The 18,575-nt window shown below is 30.8% G+C and overlaps 3 protein-coding genes across 7 annotated transcripts; 2 read left to right on the plus strand and 1 right to left on the minus strand.

Annotated features, from left to right (window-relative positions):
- Positions 1 to 48: 48 nt before the first annotated feature.
- On the minus strand, positions 49 to 2,777 carry LOC127245182 (rop guanine nucleotide exchange factor 7-like). Of its 2 annotated transcripts, none has more exons than XM_051265931.1 (6): positions 2,122 to 2,777; positions 1,907 to 2,035; positions 1,579 to 1,808; positions 1,236 to 1,502; positions 781 to 1,155; positions 49 to 681 (listed from the first exon to the last, which is right to left on the minus strand). In XM_051265931.1, the coding sequence occupies exons 1-6, from the start codon at positions 2,258 to 2,260 to the stop codon at positions 196 to 198; spliced, it is 1,626 nt and encodes a 541-aa protein (XP_051121888.1). In that variant the 5' UTR covers positions 2,261 to 2,777; the 3' UTR covers positions 49 to 195. The 2 variants fall into 2 exon arrangements, with proteins under 2 accessions (XP_051121888.1, XP_051121887.1); XM_051265930.1 differs by having other exon boundaries at positions 1,907 to 2,038; positions 2,122 to 2,776.
- Positions 2,778 to 8,945: 6,168 nt separating this feature from the next.
- On the plus strand, positions 8,946 to 11,853 carry LOC127245068 (guanylyl cyclase 1). 3 transcript variants are annotated; one of them, XM_051265710.1, is made up of 11 exons: positions 8,946 to 9,062; positions 9,152 to 9,454; positions 9,891 to 10,079; positions 10,160 to 10,284; positions 10,430 to 10,541; positions 10,619 to 10,693; positions 10,969 to 11,057; positions 11,141 to 11,196; positions 11,274 to 11,346; positions 11,410 to 11,485; positions 11,563 to 11,853. In XM_051265710.1, exons 3-11 carry the CDS (start codon positions 9,918 to 9,920, stop codon positions 11,614 to 11,616), a joined length of 822 nt encoding a protein of 273 aa, XP_051121667.1. In that variant the 5' UTR covers positions 8,946 to 9,062; positions 9,152 to 9,454; positions 9,891 to 9,917; the 3' UTR covers positions 11,617 to 11,853. The 3 variants fall into 3 exon arrangements, with proteins under 3 accessions (XP_051121667.1, XP_051121665.1, XP_051121668.1); XM_051265708.1 differs by having other exon boundaries at positions 8,977 to 9,454; XM_051265711.1 differs by lacking the exon at positions 9,891 to 10,079 and having other exon boundaries at positions 8,979 to 9,454.
- A 1,690-nt stretch (positions 11,854 to 13,543) lies between these two features.
- LOC127244943 (uncharacterized) lies at positions 13,544 to 16,691 on the plus strand. 2 transcript variants are annotated; one of them, XM_051265552.1, is made up of 5 exons: positions 13,544 to 13,804; positions 13,919 to 14,209; positions 14,297 to 14,528; positions 15,721 to 15,921; positions 16,017 to 16,691. In XM_051265552.1, exons 1-5 carry the CDS (start codon positions 13,625 to 13,627, stop codon positions 16,139 to 16,141), a joined length of 1,029 nt encoding a protein of 342 aa, XP_051121509.1. In that variant the 5' UTR covers positions 13,544 to 13,624; the 3' UTR covers positions 16,142 to 16,691. The 2 variants fall into 2 exon arrangements, with proteins under 2 accessions (XP_051121509.1, XP_051121508.1); XM_051265551.1 differs by having other exon boundaries at positions 13,546 to 13,804; positions 14,294 to 14,528.
- The last annotated feature ends 1,884 nt before the right edge of the window (positions 16,692 to 18,575 follow it).

Consider the following 18,575-nt stretch of genomic DNA (forward strand, 5'->3'; position numbering starts at 1 on the left):
TTCTACATAACTTATATCTTTTTACACATTTCAAATCAAAGCAAAATAGTTTCAGATCTGCAACCTACACTCCAAATTTCATATTAATCACCAAAAATGCATACATAGATACATACAACAAAAACTTAAATAAAGAAAATTACTACATCACATTTCTAACCTCTTCCAAATTTAACTTAACTACAGACTACATCTCTATTTCTTATCCCCCCGGCTCATCACCGTCGCAAGATCATTCTTATCTTTTACACTCTCCGTCGAACCCGCGCCGGCGCCGGAGCCGGAGTCGGTATCGTCAACGGGATCGGGATGTTCCCAGTTCTTCACCTTGGCAGCATCGCCTCCGCCGCCGCCGCCGAGGTAATTCGACAAGACCCGTCTGACTCCCAATCCCCGACGTCCCGACTTGTTGCAGTTCCCGCTCAGACCCGGCGTCCTCTTCTCGCCTCTCGCCGGAGAAAAGCTTGGCGTAGTGTAACCCGATCGGTAGGGAGTGCCTGAGGCAGGCACCGTGTACGGAACCGGAACCTTCTTGTTCGTCGAAGCTAGACCAACCGACGACGACGAAGATTGCTTCGTGATTTCGTCAACGTACAGTAGATCCTCGATTCTTGCGGCTATGTTGAACGCCAGGCTCTCCAAAACCCGCGAGTAGCTCTCCAGAATCGATTTCCCGACATCCTTAACAAACAAACCGAAACCCCGTCAAGAATCAAGATCGAACAATTCATACATAGAGCACAAGTAAATCGAAGAAAACGACGAGACAAGAATGACAACCTTGTTGCAGTGTATTTTTGTGGTGTCGAGAGTTGTCTGAGGGAGCCCCGGGAAGCGGAGTTTTAAGGAGAGTAAAAGGGAGTCGGCTCGTTCAGCGAGCAATTCGCGCCTGTCCGCGTGTAACATGAGATCTCTTACCATTTCCCACGACAATTTCGAGGAATGGCTCAGATGCGACAACGACTGATGATGATGATGATGATCGCGGTGACGAATATTTCCCCGCCACACGTAGATCGCAGACTCCACCCGATTCGCTATTTCCAAAGCAGCGTGTTCTGACGACAGGTCGAGGCAGTCAAGCAGACACTCCGGCGAGAACTGATCTGACGTGACGTAACGATAGATAACATCCCCAAGACAAGCTCGGCCATTCTATATATATACAATTCACATTTTATTAGAAAATCTTTCGATCATCATCAACTAACTAAAATCGGGCTTCAGAATTATACCTTAGGCAGAGTTTCCATGTACGACGCGGGAACTTCCATCTCGCCTATAGCAATGGTGTTGATCGCCGTAGCAGCTTTAAGAATCTGGTTGGCGCATTCGCGCTTCTGTCGCAGTTTCTTTCTTTCGCCGTCGGGAAGGCCTCCCGGAGGTACACGTGGCACAGGAAGCCACCATTTGTCCGTTTGTCGCTTGTCGGCTTCCGGGGTTCCTATCCCTTGATCGACGTACCAAAAATCTGTGTCTGTACTAAAACTATCTAAGATTTCCTGCAATATCGATAAGTTCGATTCATTTAAAGCAGTCAATTACAAATACTACAATACGAGAAAGAATTTTTCTTACAAGTAGCATGTTGTCGAGCTTTGCAAGTGCAGGGAGGTTGATCCTCAGATCGGATCGAGGCTGGCATGTCATTACCTCGAGTTTATGGCCGTTAGGGAATGTCTGCCACGAAGGTATCATCTCGACGATATGATCGCTAACGCAGAGAAGCCAATCCATCTCCCTTCGCCACATTTCTTTCTTCTCCGATGGCAATGGCTCCAATCTCCACATTTGCCCGAACACAGATGCTGCTAGCAACAGAACAGATTGATTAAGGTTTGTTGATCGATGGATGTTTGTCGAAGATTAAACAAAACTTGTTTGATTGTTAATTAGGTTAAATTACCACAGAGATTGGTTATGGCGTTGGAAATGGTTAGGGCTGAGGAGACTCCCTTGGCACCTCCTGACATGTCCTCGCCCAGCAACAGCTTCGCAAACCTCTCCTTCATCATCTCCGACTCCAATAATAACACTTCTGATTCAGATTCCAAGCACAGATCGATCAATCGATCAATCAAATGGGGAATTAATAGAAACAGAAACAGGTAAATAACTAACCTGAACTACTCTTCTTCTTCGTTAGCTCCAAATCCAATTCACCATTAGAAGAACTCAATTGGAGTGAAGAACACAAAGAGTTCGCACAGCTCGCTCTGCTGCTGCTGCTACAATCAGTTTCCCTCTTCCGAATCTCCATTTTTAAAAACACCCTAAAAAGCTAAAAAGCGAATCGAATCCACTTTCCCCTATTCAGAACCAGACATGCGGGCCGGGCCGGGCCTTCTCACCCATCCCGCAGAGTCGAGATTTGGATCCTCCTGCAAGAATTTTTGCGTTTCCGAGGCGCAGATTACTGCAAACTGCAAAAACGCCTTCGCTCTACTCTCAATCTCGGGGAATCACATTCGAAAGTATTTATATATATTATCATAAATAAAAACTCGAATGAATATGGAATTGACGACGAGAAGAGATGTCGTGTCGGATCGTTCAAATGTGAATGGAATTCGATTTTACCCTTTCTGCCAGATGAATCTCATTAACCTCAGTAACGACGAGAATGATTTTGACTAAGAACTGAGGAATTTTCAAATTGGATGTTAGCTTTTTCGTATCTTGGGTTCAATTCCTTGGATTTCTTTACAAATCGGGACCCCCCCTTTGATCAGCTCTCCAAATTAGGGTTTCCTTTCGTTCAAATCAATTTTGTTTATCTTCCCCCAATTTGCTATTTTGAAAACTGATTGTGGAATTAAAATAATACGCTTTCTAATTATTTCCAAATATGCATTTCCTAACATGTTTATGTCTTTTTTTTTTTCATTTCTTTCTTCTTTTTTTTTGGTCTTTTATTATCTTGTTGTATTAATATATATAAACTAGGGAAAAAAATATTTTTAGTCTCAATCTAACTAAAATTCATTAATTTTGATCCAAATATAAAATTTTTATCAATTTTGGTCTCAATATAACCAAAATTCATCATTTTTTTATCTAAATATAAATTTTTTTATCAATTTTAGTCATAATATAATAAAAACTTTATTTTTTGTCCAAATATAATCAAATCTTATTTTTTTGGTTCCACCGTCAATAAACTGACCGAAAATGCTGACGTGAAAAAATATCAAACATTATATTTATATTTGAAGAAATTGCACAATCTTGCAAGCCCACATCAGCATTTTTCATCGATTTGTTGACGGTAGGATCAAAAAGATAAAGTTTGATTATATTGGAACAAAAAATGATGAGTTTTGGTTATATTGAGAGATAAATATTTTATATTTGGACAAAAATCAATAAATTTTGATTATATTAGAAAAAAAATAATTTTTTTTTCCAATCAACTATTATAAAACAACGATTTAATAACTCCTTATTAAATATTTAACATTTTGCATGCAATTAATTTCACCAAACTTATACCAAACTGTTCTTTCGGAAGCAATCTGTGATTTAGGGACACCAAACTCCTCTTTTATTCATAAATGTTTTTCTTAAATGATATTTATGTATAAGATATTATGATAAAAATAATATCTATTTATTTTTAAAAAATCATGTATAGCAAAAAGAAGGAAAAAAAAATAAAAAATATGATCCGGTAATATATAAACATTTTTGATAAGTGAGATGAATATCTATGGCCGTAGTTTCCCAAACAACGCATCAAGACTTCAGACAATATCGATTAAAATTTTAGATAGAAAATGCTCTGCTAAATAAAAATATATGCTATATTTAAAATGAGTGTTTGATCTATGCTTTTTAAAATTTTGATCGATATTTTTTTTTACTCTTGAATCGATGCTATTTGAGATAAAACACAAATATTTGTCCGTTTTTATTGATTTATATATATATATCATACATTAAATTTTTAAAATAATAGTTTAGGAAATCATGTATGATGAGAACACAAAATGGACTGACTAGGCCGAGTTCAAATCTTCTGTTCCAATTTCGTCTGTGCTTTATGTTCCATTCAATCCAATAAAGCTACTTATAACAATATTTTCTATTTAATTAATTCGTTAAAATCAATTTTTATTTAATCCATTCATTTAAATGATTATTATACCCTTAAAAAATACTAAGTTTTAAAATAAGGATATAATAGTTATTTAAATGAATTGATGAAATAAAGCTGATCTTATTGCACATTTATCTTTAATTAATTTATGTATATATAACTTAATTTATATAATAACTACACCAGATCTATTATTTATGGCTATATATTTGAAATCTGATTTCAATTTCTTTCGTATGCAATTCTTAATTCTCATATTAAATATGTATTTAAATAAAAAAATATATTCTATATAAATAACTACACATAATTTATTAATTTATATACTATATCTTATTTTGTTGCACCCTTTGCCCTTAGGGTAGAGCTGACGACAATGGGTCGATTCGTGTCGGGTTAAATTACTCAATCTTAATTCGATCCGTTTATGATCGTGTCAGGTCGTATTGACCCGTTTATTATTGTCTCGAGTTCAAGTTGACCCGTATACATAATTAAGTCGAATTTTTTAATTCAAATTAAATAACTTTTTGTTATGTTGTCGTGTTATGTTAGTTTTTATTGGTTTGAACGTAAATTATGTTATGATTATTTAAAATTGAACTTAGTTTAAATTAATTTACTAGAAAATTATTAAATTATGATTATTTTATACACATAATAAATATATTAATCAAGATTAATATATTATAATCGGGTTGTCGTGTCGGATTCGAGTTGAGAGCCTCAACCCTAACCCGACCCGTTTACTATTGTGTCGGGTTCGTGTCAACCCGTATACATAATTGAATTGAAATATTTGATTCAAACTCAATTATTTTGTGTCGGGTTATTGTGTCGGGTCAGTTTTTGTCGGCTCTACTTTAGGGTGGTTGATTATGATTATTGTAGCTGAAGTCCTAAAAATTTAGCCTACGAAATATCCAAATAATTATTTTTTGAAAAAGAGATTATTATTTTTGTTGCATTTTTTTTTTCTTTAAAACATGAAAAACTTGTCACGTATTCAAAATGGAGTGAGAGGGAAAATCAGATTAAAAGAAAAATAACAGATTTATTTTAGTATTCTTATAGGAGTTCAAATTTTGAAATAAATAAAAGCAAAAAAGAAATAGCTTTATTTATTGTTTTCTTCTAAATTAAAATTTAAGCAAAACTGACTTTTAGTAAAGTGAGTGGTTTTGAAGTAAAGAGTTTTAAAAGCTCGCAGCCTAAATCTTTAAATGCTACTTTTAATTTGAAATATATTTGCAATTTGCAAATTCTATTTAAAAAATAATATAAATGTAGAAGTATTTCAACAATTTTTTGCACATACAATTTTTTTTTCAAATATTACAAAAAAAAAATGTAATATAATTGTATATATTATTTACTTATAAAAAATTTATACTAATTATTTATATTTAATATAAATATATATTAAAAAAATAAATACACTGTACTCTTTGTACATGAAAAGGAGCATTTTTATTATTTGTTTGAGTTTGAAATTATAAATTTGATTTTTTTCAAAAATTAAGAAAAATAAAAATTAATATTTTATTTGTGTATATATATAGATAAATTAATACTTACTTTGTTCCATAACAAAGTATTTATTTTTTTATTTTAGTTCGTCCCATAATATTACAAATGCCCTTGCAACTTACAATATATTACACAAATGTCATTACCTTTATATCACACATACTAATAAGATTATTTTAGTTATTTCTACTTTATTTTTACTATATCCCAATATAATATTAATATTTTTAAAATTACGTGCAAAAAGCAAATAGATATTTATTTATGGGACGAAGGGAGTATAACTTTTAAATATAATTTTTTGTATTTTTAGTATTTTAAATTTAAATAAAGGATTATTAATAAATAAACGAAAAAAAAAACATGATTGAAACATATTTCCTTGGTTCAGCGCAGAGTTTAAGAAGTACCAATATTTTTATTAAAACGAGCAATTAAAAGAAATTTGAAGATTTTTTATTTATTTATTTATTTATTTTTTTTTTTTTTGTAAAAGTAATAATCATGGTAATCGAGAAATATTTTTGAAAAAATAAAGTATTTAATAAAATAATTATTTTATAATTGGACAACTTAAATAAAAATATGTATACTTTCTTGTCGTTCGGATGAAGTATATAATTTTTATAAATATAATTGTAATTATTTGTATATATATTTCAATTAATTATCTATTTTTGTTATAAATTTATATAATCGGGTTTGTTTGTTTTGTGTTTTGGTTTAAAATGTTATATATATATAAATATATATATTTTATGTAAGATATAGAAAATAGTATAAAAAATATAAAAATAATAAGTGTGTATAATATAGTATTTCCTCAGGCCACCTACCGTGTCTACGTTACCGTTTCTGTCTATCTAACATCTCATGTAATTTTATTTTTTTTGAAAAAATTGATTACACACCTTAATTTTATTTTAGAATTTAGAATTTATATTTTTTTAATTTTAATTAGAATAAATAGTTATTTTAATCGTAATTTATATTATATTATAATTATTTTTATTAATACATTTTTAATTATTTATTAGTTATACTTATCATAGTTTCTCGTGGTTACGGACATAGTAAAGGAGATAGAAAGACTTATATTTTTTGAAAAATATATTAGATCTTTTTCGAAAAAAAAAACACATCGTAATTTACTTGCCATTTACAATTATATAAGTAGGTTTTTTAACTTTTTTGAAGTGATTCGCACAAAAAAAATAAAATAAATAAAAATGGATTTATCGGTCCAATTATTTTTGTACCTATATAATTTTTAATATGTATAAATATATATTATTATTATTAAATTAACATAATATAATATATTATTTTTTATATTATCAATTTTTTATCTATTTATATAAAAAATAACAATAAACTAAATAATAATAAAAAAAAAAAACACCAAATATTCAATTCCCATTTCCCTATCATATGTGGGGCTTTCGGCTCTCTTTTGGAGTTTGATTTTTATTTTTTTAAAGTATATAATTATTGTATGTTATATAAAATATATCGTATAAAATTATATATATATAAGTGTATTCGCTTAGCGTTTTGATGTTATGATTTTTCAAAATTATTAATATTAAAAAATAAAATATATGTTTATCAACATAATACTTTCTCTATCTTCAAATAAATTATATATATATTTATTTTGATCCATTCCAAAAAAAAAAATATTTATTTATTTTGTAGTAATTGTATTATTTATCTAGCATTAAAAATACATTTACAATTTACAATATATTACACAAATGTTATTATCTTTATATCATAAAATACTAATAGGATTATTTTAGTCTTTTATATTTTATTCTTACTATATATCAATATATCGATATAATACTAATATATATAAAACTCCGTACAAAAAAACAAATGAATATCTACTTAAGGAACGAAAGAGTATATAATAGGCAAAATTGTTCATAATTCTTTTGTAGTTTCGAAACTTATATAAATTTCTTTTTACTTTAAAAATTATATGGTGTCTCTTATACTTTAAAAAGCATTGCGTGAAATTATTTTTTGTTTATTTTTTTATTTGATAAGAAGATGATTTTTTATCTATATTTTTTTTGTATGACAAAGAGTTTTATGCAACATTTTTTAGAATGTAAAGAAACGTCAAACAATTATTAAAATATAAAGAAATTTTATTTTGAGTTTCGAAACCAAATGACAGTTGCGGTCAATTTTGCCTATCTAATACTTCCTCCGTCCACCACTAATTTTTTAATTTGCATTTGACATCATTGTTTTTAATTTTACAAGTATTCTTATATTTTGTGTAATTTTTTGTATAAATGTCGTTATATTATTATTATAAGACACTGGTAGAAATATTTTTGTCATTTTTTTCTTTTATTTATACTATATTTTGATATAATAATTAATATTTAAATATTAATATATAAAAAATAAATAAAAAGATTAATGATGGACGAAAAAATATATATTTTTTAAAAAAAGACCAATAATTTAATATAAAATATTAATTTTTATATTATTAGGATAGTTCTCCACAATTAATATGAAAAATTCACGAATTAAAAAAAAAAAATTCATTGATACAAACTAAATAGATAACATTCTCTTTCCAACTCAACTCAAATATATTTTTTTTTATCCTTTCACTATGTTTAATTCAAAAGTATTATTTTCCTATTATAATAAAAATAGTTCATTTATAAATATTAAAATAATTTTAATTTTTATAAAACTATTAATTTCTTTTGTATTTGTAAAAATAAAAAAATATTTTTATCGATTAATAAAATATTATTATTTTTAAATTAATTAAATAATCTAATAATAATACTCTCTCTGTCCTATATAATATGGATGTATCACTGTAGACACCGGAATTTAGGTAATGTATAATTACTAAGCAATTAAGAAGTGTATTAGTAAAAATAATTATTATTTAGTAAAAATAATTATAGATTAAGATTAAAATAAGTAAATAGTTTAATTAAAATTAAAAAAATTATAAAATTTAAAATTTAAAATACGATTAAAGTGCATAATTATATTTCTAAAAATAATGTAAAACTGTCAAAAATAAAAAATAGAGACAAATTACGTGAAAACGAAGGGAATAATAAATAGAAAGTTTGAATTGAAAAGAAAAGAGCAATAATTTTAGACATTCTGTTTGAATTGAAAAGAAAAGAGCAATAATTTTAGACATTCTATATTAAATACTGAAATTAATAAGGTACCGAAAATGGATAAGCATAAAGGGAAATGTCAATGCTTTGCACGTTTGTATTTATACTTTTTTAAGAGAGAGAAATGGATGCATCCAGAAAGGATCCATCAATTCATACATACAGACTAATAGATATACACATACAAATAATGCCTTAACTCAAGTTAATCGATGAAGAACATGAAATGGGGGAATTGATCAGATCAGATCGGGCAGGTGAACCATATCATTCACATGCCTCTCTTCTTTGATGGAATCAATTCATTCCCAACTCTAATTTAATTAAATGCCCTAATTTATAACAGATCCGCCTGTAATTCTGATTGTCTGCCCTGAGAAGAAAGAGAGAAACGAAGGAAATTAAGAATGGCGGTAACTTTGACCTTCTCTGCCTTCTTGCGTTTTCTCTTCTTTGTATAGAAATTCCATTACCAAATACCCAACGCCCCACCCACCCACCCACCCCAGCAGATTCTGTGCCAATTAGGGAAGAACACTAGAAGCTTCTCATCTCTGATTGGCCCTTTCTTACGCTTTGTCGTATGTCGGCGACGTTTTCGAACAAAAACACAGCAGCAAAATCGAAATTATTGATGAGGACTTGTTGCGTAAGTCTTTCTCTTTTAGGGGTTTTTAATTTACAGTTTTTCTTCGTTTTGTTTGTTGGCTGTCGTTGGATTGATTGCTTGCTTGCTTGGTTTCGATGCTCCAATTGCTGTTGTCGATTGAATGATTCAAAGTCGTTGAAAAACAAATCGAGTTTGATTGCTGTCTCTGAAGATTGGTTAATTGAAAATCAAATTTGATTGATGGTGAAAACCTCATTTCGAACGAGCAAGCTAAGTAAATCATGAATTTATTCATGCTCTGTTGATTTGATCCAATGAACTGTGTGTTTGTTTGTTTGTTTGATTGTATACTTCAAATTCAGGCTCTATTTTGAACTCATGTTCTTCGATTTCCTTCTTCAATTGATTGAATTATCTGTGTATGGAGAAGCTATCTTCACAACTGCATAATCGATTTATTTAATTTCTGTGTTAGTGTTGGAATGTTCGTAAAAGTTCCTAAATGATGTGGTCAATACATCTTTTACTGAGCAAACTTTTGAAGGCGGACGAAGAAAATTTCGAAGAGTCCGCGGCCGCCGGGCATCATTTTAGCTTTATTGCAAACTTAAGCAGCATATTACCTTCGCCAAACAAATCGCCGATGTTGTCCTATTTTATAGACGTGAGTTTCGCATTTCCTCTTCTTGTGATTCCTGCTCAATTCTAACATTGGCATATACGATCCAACTATGTTCTCGACAGGTCCCTCACATAAACCAAGAGTGTATGTGGGATTGCGGCCTCGCCTGTGTACTAATGGTTCTAAGATCCCTCAATGTTTACAGTTGTAGTCTTCTTGAACTTGGCGAGATTTGTCGTACAACAAGGTATATTCTTTTCGATTGTGCTGTAGTGAAATCAGATTCAAACACTCTGTTGTTTTTGACTATTCTCTTAATGAAGTGTATGAAGATTGCGGCATTTTTTAGATTATAGGCAAAGTGTTGATTGCTTTGGACATATTTCTGGCAGCATCTGGACCGTCGATCTGGCGTATTTGCTTCAGAAGTTTTCCGTGAGCTTTACATATTGTACCGTTACATTGGGAGCCAATCCAGATTTCTCAGTCGAGACATTTTACAAGGTAGAATAATGTTTAAGAATTAAGACAACATGCGGAAAGCAAAGCTGTTTTTACCAGAAAATGATCAAATTTTGCAGGACCAATTGTCTAATGATCTTGTAAGAGTAAATATGTTGTTCCAAGAAGCCCGTCATGCCGGAATCCATATAGAGGTATAAACAGCTATCGCCTATGTCGTCTTTCTCTTTACGATTTTTTCTATGATCTCATAAGCCTCCCATTTTCTGATTCTGAACATAAATATCAATATAGTGTATCTGTATGTATATATATATATATTCTTTCGATTGTATGGCGCCTTATATTACAACATAGAACTGCATATTTGTAGGTCCTTACAACATATACTATTTGTTTTTTACAACAATCGGATTCATGTAACGTATGCGCGAAAAATAAATGAAAAAAGGCTGTTCATTGCATGCAGTGCAGATCAGTTGGCACGAAAGAACTTTCGACGATTATATTGTCTGGAAAATACGTGGCCATTGCTCTAGTGGATCAATACAAGTTAAGGTATGGCGCGGCGTTCTTGGATCCCAGCCTTCTGAGAAATTTCTTACCTTGATTTCTGATTTATGCTTTTGGGGTGGGAGCAGTCACTGCGGGGCGGACGATTATGATTCAGACATGTACAGCAGCAGCAGCTACACAGGTACAGACGATGGAAACAAATACTATGTTATAATTCTGATGTAGTCGTCGTTTTTATATTACATTAAATGGCCTCAGGACACTACATTGTTATATGTGGGTATGACGGTGCGACGGACGAGTTTGAAATTCGAGATCCTGCAAGCTCGAGGTAAGCGCGCGGTGTGGTTGTTGCGTTTCGACGTATAATTTATGTGTTTTCTTATCGTTTTAGGAAGCGGGAACGGGTTAGTTGTCGATGTTTAGAGTGGGCGCATAAATCGTTCGGCACGGACGAGGATCTTCTGCTGGTAAACATGCATTGGATATTATTCGAGTTCGTCTTCGTATTCAAAGTAGTAATTTGGTAATATAATGTAATGTGCAGATTTCTGTGGAAAAGGGAGATGGTCAAGATGGGGCTTTGGGATTGTTCTCGTGACGATGATGTTTTGTTTTAGGTGGTCTGGCTCACTCACTGTTGTATTGTATGTGTGTCTGTATGTATGTATATGTATGTATATATATGTATGTATCAGTATGGCTGAGCTTGTACTGTACTGTATTATACATAAGGATGGAGGATTGGGGGATGGCGCCTGTCCGTGTAAATGTCGGTTGTGGTCAGCGGCGGAACCAGCGTTCGAAATCTGGGGGCAAAATGTCGATTTACTTTCGACACGATACTTTTATTTTCGATTTTTCTTAGAGGCAACATCGTAAAGGTGAAAAATAACAAAACTAAAGAAAAATAGATGAAGAAGAAAATAAGAAAGAACAAAAATAATTGCTTGAATATGAGGGGCATTTTAGCAAAATATATAATTTTTTTTTTATTTTTTCACTAAAAAAAATATATATATATAATTTGGTTGTGGTTGTGGTTGTGATGTAATTACGACCTTGAGCATAAGTCTAAGTGACAACGTTCTTTTTTTTTTTCGTTGCAATACTTTCTCGGGTTGGGCTGGGCTCGGCTGAGTTGGGTCTCAATTCTGGATCTGGTCCGAAGTGGCCTATATAAAAAATTAAATATATATACTTCCTCTGTAAAATTTATTTTTGGATGTAGTCTTTATTAGTGGGTAGTTAAAGTAATGAAATGATATTTTTATCCATACTTTTTTTTTTTTATAAAAGTAATGATATGATTTAAAATAAAAATATTTGTGAAAAAAATAAGATATTTAATTAAATAATTACTTTATAATTGACCGTTCTAAGATATAAATATATATACTTTCTAACGGAATATAAAAAATATTTAATTTAATATTAAAATAAAAAAAGTAAACTCTTTGACCATTTTAAATTAATAGGTACTTTTATTTCATGCAGATGACTTCGTAATCATAAGTCCACTCCGACACCGTTAAGTCATCACTCGAACCGCAGTTATAGTGATGTGGGTGAGCTTTTGTATGTCTTTCAATTTTATATATATTATTGATGTAGTTGCGATTCATTATGTTTAATAGTAAAAGAAAGTATTTTGATTTAGAACAAAACAAAGGAGTCATTTGTTTTTTAATTTAATCATTATACTACGTACTTAATATAATAAATATCTTTACAACATATAATATATTATATAAATACAATTATTTTTATATTATATCATATTAGTAGAAGTATTTTTGTGATTTTTTATTAAAAAATAATATAATACTAATATTAAAAAATTTACGTGTAAAACTTAATAGGGTGATTGTATCTAGATGTAGATAGTACTCATTCCTTCGTTTCAATACAATAGTCTTGTTTACTATTTTTGTCTGTTCAAAACAATAGTCTTATTTTCATAAATAACTGTATCACTGTATAATTATCGTTTCTCTTTTATTATTATTACACAATTGCCATTATCTTTTATACTAATACAAAAATATTTTTTATCTGTACTTTTTATCCATTATCAATATAATATCAATATCTTAAATCTCGTTTCCAACACTACTACGACTATAGTTTCGGAATCGAGGGAATATAATTTTTCTTACTACTGAAAAAAAAACAATTCAAATTAAGAAGATAAAACAAAATCCTTAAATTTTCTCATACACAGGCTGAGCAATTATTAATGTCATGACTTTTTTTTCAATTTTTTGAAAATTGAAATTCGAACCAAAAAAGGTGAATACAAATTACGAATTCAAATTCTGTTTCATTTTGAAAATTTCTGAGCTGTAAAACAAAATAGTCTTACCAAGCCCCAGGACCTCAACGCCAAACAAGTCCACACAATCGATTAATTCAATCCAACGGTCTAAATTAATTGAGACTTCCAACACCGTGGATCCAACAAAAACTGGTGCACCTCAGCATTTCCCTCCTCAACGTCCCTTCTTATTTTTCCGTTGGGCCCCCTCCGCCTGCAAATACTCAAGCCCCCACCCCACCCCCTCACTCCTCATTTATCAGCCCTTCCTGCTCTCCGAGCTCCAACATCAATGGCGGACAGCGGAGAAGTAGAAGAAGCTGGCTTCTGGTTGCCGGCCGAGTTCTTCGACGATTTCGTCACAGGGAAAGACAACCTTCTTAACAACAAAGAAACCGACTCCGGCGACGGTCTCTGCTTCCCTGCCGACTTTCCGTACGAATCGGAAACCCCCGCCTGCGCGCATTTTGGGGTAATTTCCGTCGCTGCAAATCTTATTTATTTACGGTTTCACTTTTTGGAGTTTTTTTTTTTTTAATCTCCGTTAGTGTTTATGGAGTTTTCTTTCTTCGTTGTTGGTTTGCAGAAGCGGCAGGTGATGTCGACTTCGCCGCAGTCCACGCTCCTCCACGGCGGGATTGGGTCGTCGGTGAGGAGTGCCGGCGGTTCGAGTAACGGCAGCCCTGACGGCGTCTATTCGCCTCCAACGACGCCGTTAGGTGCGGCGGAGTACGACGCTATCGGAGACCTGATTCATCTCGCCGCCGGTCAGGTCGCAAAGCTCAAATTGAACGGCGACGATGGAGCCTTAGCTGCCCGGAGAAATCCCAACCAACTTCCCGTAAATTACGGTCAATCTGCTTTCCAGAACATTCACGTAAGATCGATACGGAATTCCCGAATCCAACGGTCAGTATTTAATTTAATAATAATAATATTATTTTATTTTATTTTACAACAGCAGCAGCAGCAATACTACATAATGAAACAAGAGAAAGAGAATGGGAGAGCGTGGTACCAAAGCCAAATGACCCGAGGGGGCTGGGATGTTGTACAAACCCATACCCGTATCCATACCCACAACCCGACCCGAATGGCTGCTGCGAAACGGGCAAGGTCTGGGACAGGGGTTTTCCTACCTCGTAACAACGACAACACCACCAGCAACGGCTTCTTTTCTTCTCGCAAAAAGACAGGTATATATTTAATTTCAAAATTATATATTTAATTAATTTATTTATTTACAAAGTTGCGTTAATGGCGGTGCGGTGGGTTGATTATTATGGAGCTGGGGTCCCGGCCCCCGCTATCTATTCTATTCACCTGGTGGGTGTTGTAGATTTGAATTGATGGGACGTGTTTTTCATTTTTGACTCAAAAGATTTATACGTATCGTACTTTGTGCCTCGGCCCTCCACAAAATCTTCTCCAGAACCAGATTTGGGCTTTCTTCCAAAAATCATCTCTCTTTGATCGATGCTTAAGCTTTGTTTTTGCAACATTTTTTAAATTTTGACAAATTACAATAGATATCCGTTATAAATTATATCCTTCGTTATTTTAGCCGTGAAATTTATATATAATTCATTTTTAATAAATAAAACTTTTTTTTTTTCTTATTTTAATAAATAATACTTCTTTTGTCCGTTGTTAAGTATATTTTTTGAAATTTTGTAGTAAATAAACAATAATAATTATTTTTAGTCAGTGACATTGTAAGATATTTTAGATATTTTTGTTTCTTTAATTTAGAGTTGTAATTTAGGTAAAAATTTAAAATATTTTTATATTAGTATATAATTATTTTTTTAAAATTTAAGAAATGAATATCTTAAAATGAGAGCTATAAAAATAAAAAAAATATTTTAAATTGGAGGTGAAAGTAATAAATTTATTAATAATTTTTCTATATATTCTACTATTACTTTATGAATTATTTAATAAATAAGTTATAATAATTGAATGTTACTTTTAATCTACTTTATTTTACTATTAAAATATTATTATTTTTATTTATTTATCCAATCAAACCTTAATAATTTTAATAGTTTTTTTTTTTTTAATCTTTTAAATCTTATAAGCTCTCTAAATTGCAAAATTGTGTCTAAACAGATGTGAAAGGAAAACACATTTCATTACAAGTCAAGCCCTACCTATAATAATAATAATAAAAATAGTCTCGTAGAGGATTGTTTGAAGGTGTGGAGTTGGATCTGTGACCTCACGAGACTTAGTTCGTGGGGTATTGGATTCGGCCGGGCAGCGATTGCGGATTTTTGTTATTAAAAATATAATACTGTAATAAATAATAATATAGGTATTGCCTATGTACTAGTGTAGTGTACTATACTGTTGTGTTGTGTCCTAATGAAAGAAACTTATGAGCAGGTTCAACTTATTTTCCAGAAAGAAACGCCACTGGAGATCTTCTAAGCAACAAGTTCAATGGGACCCTGGGATTTGTTCAACCTCAATTTCAACCTCCTCCACCTTATAATAATAGTAATAATAATAATAATAATAATAATAATCCTCCCAAGTTCTCCTACAACAGGGGCAGGGGCAGGGGCAGCTTCCTCTCCAACTATGGTAAGCACCAATCCATCCTGTAATAACAAATTAAAACCCATGATTAGTGTTTTTGCTAATGTTAGTTAGTTATCATGGTGTTTTTTTTACGACAGAATTGGATTTGTTCTTGGCTCGCCGCAATGCTGCGCTGATGATCTTACAACAGCAGCGCCGACCGAGCTTTCAGTCGCCCTCTCCAATGGCTGGTATATATCTTCCTCAGGACTGGACTTACTGATATATACATATACATACATACATATATATATAATTATATGTGTGTGTAGACAGGCTAGTTAGTTAGTTCACTTTTGCTATGGTAATGCCTCAAATGGTTTGCATCAATGAGAATTATGTTGCTTAGTTAGAGGATGAAAATAACATAAGGGAGGGAGGGGTGGGTGGCGGGATTTGAAGATAGAAAATGTACTCTGTATTATTTGGTAGGGAAGTAGAAGGGAATTGATGAATGTTGTTCAGTGAGGTGGGTGCAAAAAAATCTTTGATTCAAGAAGTGGGGTGGGGTTGGGTGGGGTGTTTGCTAGGTTTGATGTGGGGGTATTTTGGTAAATTACAATGGCCACAGATGAGACAGGCTTGTGGTAATGGTAGTAATGGTGAAGACGGTGTGTTGATGAGAAGTATGAATGTAATAAGTAAGGGTATGGTAGTTTTGTTCATCAATGGAATGTAATGTACATACAACGTCATCCTATACTAGTATTTATTGTTGTTCCTATTTTTATATAGTAGCATTTATTTTGTGTGCCCTTTACATTGTGTGTTTGTTTGAGGGTTTGGATTTTGAATTGGGATTTGAATAGTAAAAATTTTGAATTTGAATAGTAAAAATTTTGAATTTGAACAGTTGTATGATGTGATATAAATAGGTGTTGATGTGATGTTTTGAATGTAAAATTGATTTTTAGTATAATATAAAAAATAAGAAATAGGTGTTTGATTCGATGTTTTTGGGAAAAAAAAATAGGATGAACAGTGGAAATCCAAACAAAATCCCTCAAACAATCTACTACAAATTTTTATGTTTATTTGAATTTTAAATTAGTTTCAATAAAGATAATATTTTCTCAGTTTGAGTCAAATGTTTTTAATTTTGTTATTTTTTATTTGTGTTTATTTATTATTATTATTTTTTTTTATAATAAATGTACCTTTTAATTAAGTATTGAAATATTTTTATCTTTTATGTTCATTTTTTTAATTCTATTAATGTCACTTGGTAAAAGAAATATATATATATTTCTATTATGCTATATATTTATAACTATTATTTTCTTTGTCTCATATAATTTATTTTTATTTTTTTGTTTTTGTTCGTCCAACGTAATTTATTTTTTTTATTTTTAAAAATATAATTATACACTTTAATATTATTTTAAATTTTATAGTTTTTTTAATTTTAATATATAATATTTGTATTATACTATAATTAATTTTACAAATACTTTCTCCATCAGCAAAAATGAGCTCCGTTGGAATTGATATTAAGAAAAATAAATATTTTATTAAAAAAATAAAAAGAAGTAAAAAGTATTTGAGGATATTTTGAAAAATTTACTTAATAAGTAAATAGAATTAAAAAAATATACAATAAAGATAGCGACAAATATGATAAATAAATGTTGAATGTAAAAATGTGCATTTAATCTATTGAAACGGTCATTTGAAATGTAAATTATTTTGATGCATTTTAAATTATAAGTAAACTTGTTAATATAGATGTACTTGTCGATTATTTTTCAAATACTTTCCATAAGCATGTATTTATTGTATGAAGTGATATTTTTTAAGTACCGAAAATATATGTTGATGTCTCTATTACGGCGTTGGTTGTTGATGTATCTATTTTTTTTTTGTTTTAAAAAAATTTGTTCATTTTTATTATGGTGTGTAAATGTATCCAACTATCTTTGTTTACAACATAGAGACTGTAAAAGTCATGAATGTCATTGTGGTCCTAAATGATTTTCCTATACTAGAGCGGTTAACAATCTGAGTCGAATCGAGTTGAGTTAAAATTTAAGTATTTGTTAATGTTCGGGAACGAGGCTTGTGTTTGTTCGTTAAACTTTCGAGCTTGTTCGTAGTGTTCGAGCTCAGCTCGTTAAAAATTTTTTATGTTTGAGCTCGTGTTCGTGTTCAGCTCGTTTAGATTCGATTAAGCTCGTTCGAGTTCGTTTGTCTTATTTTTTTTTAAATTTATATATAAATTATACAAAAATTAAAATTATTTTATTTATATATTTTAAATTAATATTTTATTTATTTATAAATTATAATTTTATATGTATATATAATATTTATAATAAATATATTATTTAAGCGAACGTTCGCGAACAAAGCTCGAGCTCATTCGTTAACCAAACGAGCCTATTTATGTTGTTCGGTTCGACTCATTAACGTTTGCGAACGAGCTTAAACCGAGTCGAATCAAGCCTAACCGATCTGAGTTCACGAACGGCTCAATTCGTTTAACAGCTCTATCCTAAACTGTATAATTTGTGTAATTTTGCTAATATTTATTTACAACAATAAACTATTACATTATATATATATTTTATTAGAATATATTAATGACTTGAAGTATTTGCTTTTTTTTGTTTTGATTGATTTGTGAAATGTTTAGATTTGTGTTTGATATTAAAATAATA

Source organism: Andrographis paniculata, unplaced genomic scaffold, assembly GCF_009805555.1.
Source record: "Andrographis paniculata isolate CXL003 unplaced genomic scaffold, ASM980555v1 Contig21END, whole genome shotgun sequence".
Classification (NCBI taxonomy): Eukaryota; Viridiplantae; Streptophyta; class Magnoliopsida; order Lamiales; family Acanthaceae; genus Andrographis; species Andrographis paniculata.

Bases quoted from the DNA above. Each gene is read 5' to 3' on its own strand.
- LOC127244943 (XM_051265551.1), top strand. From the start codon at position 13,625: ATGGCGGACAGCGGAGAAGTAGAAGAAGCTGGCTTCTGGTTGCCGGCC. The intron at 13,805-13,918 runs GTAATTTCCGTC...GTTGGTTTGCAG, and splicing joins CCGCCTGCGCGCATTTTGGG to AAGCGGCAGGTGATGTCGAC. The intron at 14,529-15,720 runs GTATATATTTAA...ACTTATGAGCAG, and splicing joins TTCTTCTCGCAAAAAGACAG to GTTCAACTTATTTTCCAGAA.
- LOC127245068 (XM_051265710.1), top strand. From the start codon at position 9,918: ATGATGTGGTCAATACATCTTTTACTGAGCAAACTTTTGAAGGCGGAC. The intron at 10,694-10,968 runs GTATAAACAGCT...CATTGCATGCAG, and splicing joins ATGCCGGAATCCATATAGAG to TGCAGATCAGTTGGCACGAA. The intron at 11,197-11,273 runs GTACAGACGATG...AAATGGCCTCAG, and splicing joins CAGCAGCAGCAGCTACACAG to GACACTACATTGTTATATGT.
- LOC127245182 (XM_051265930.1), bottom strand. From the start codon at position 2,260: ATGGAGATTCGGAAGAGGGAAACTGATTGTAGCAGCAGCAGCAGAGCG. The intron at 2,039-2,121 runs GTTAGTTATTTA...AATCTGAATCAG, and splicing joins GAAGAAGAAGAGTAGTTCAG to AAGTGTTATTATTGGAGTCG. The intron at 682-780 runs GTTGTCATTCTT...TTGTTTGTTAAG, and splicing joins CAAAAATACACTGCAACAAG to GATGTCGGGAAATCGATTCT.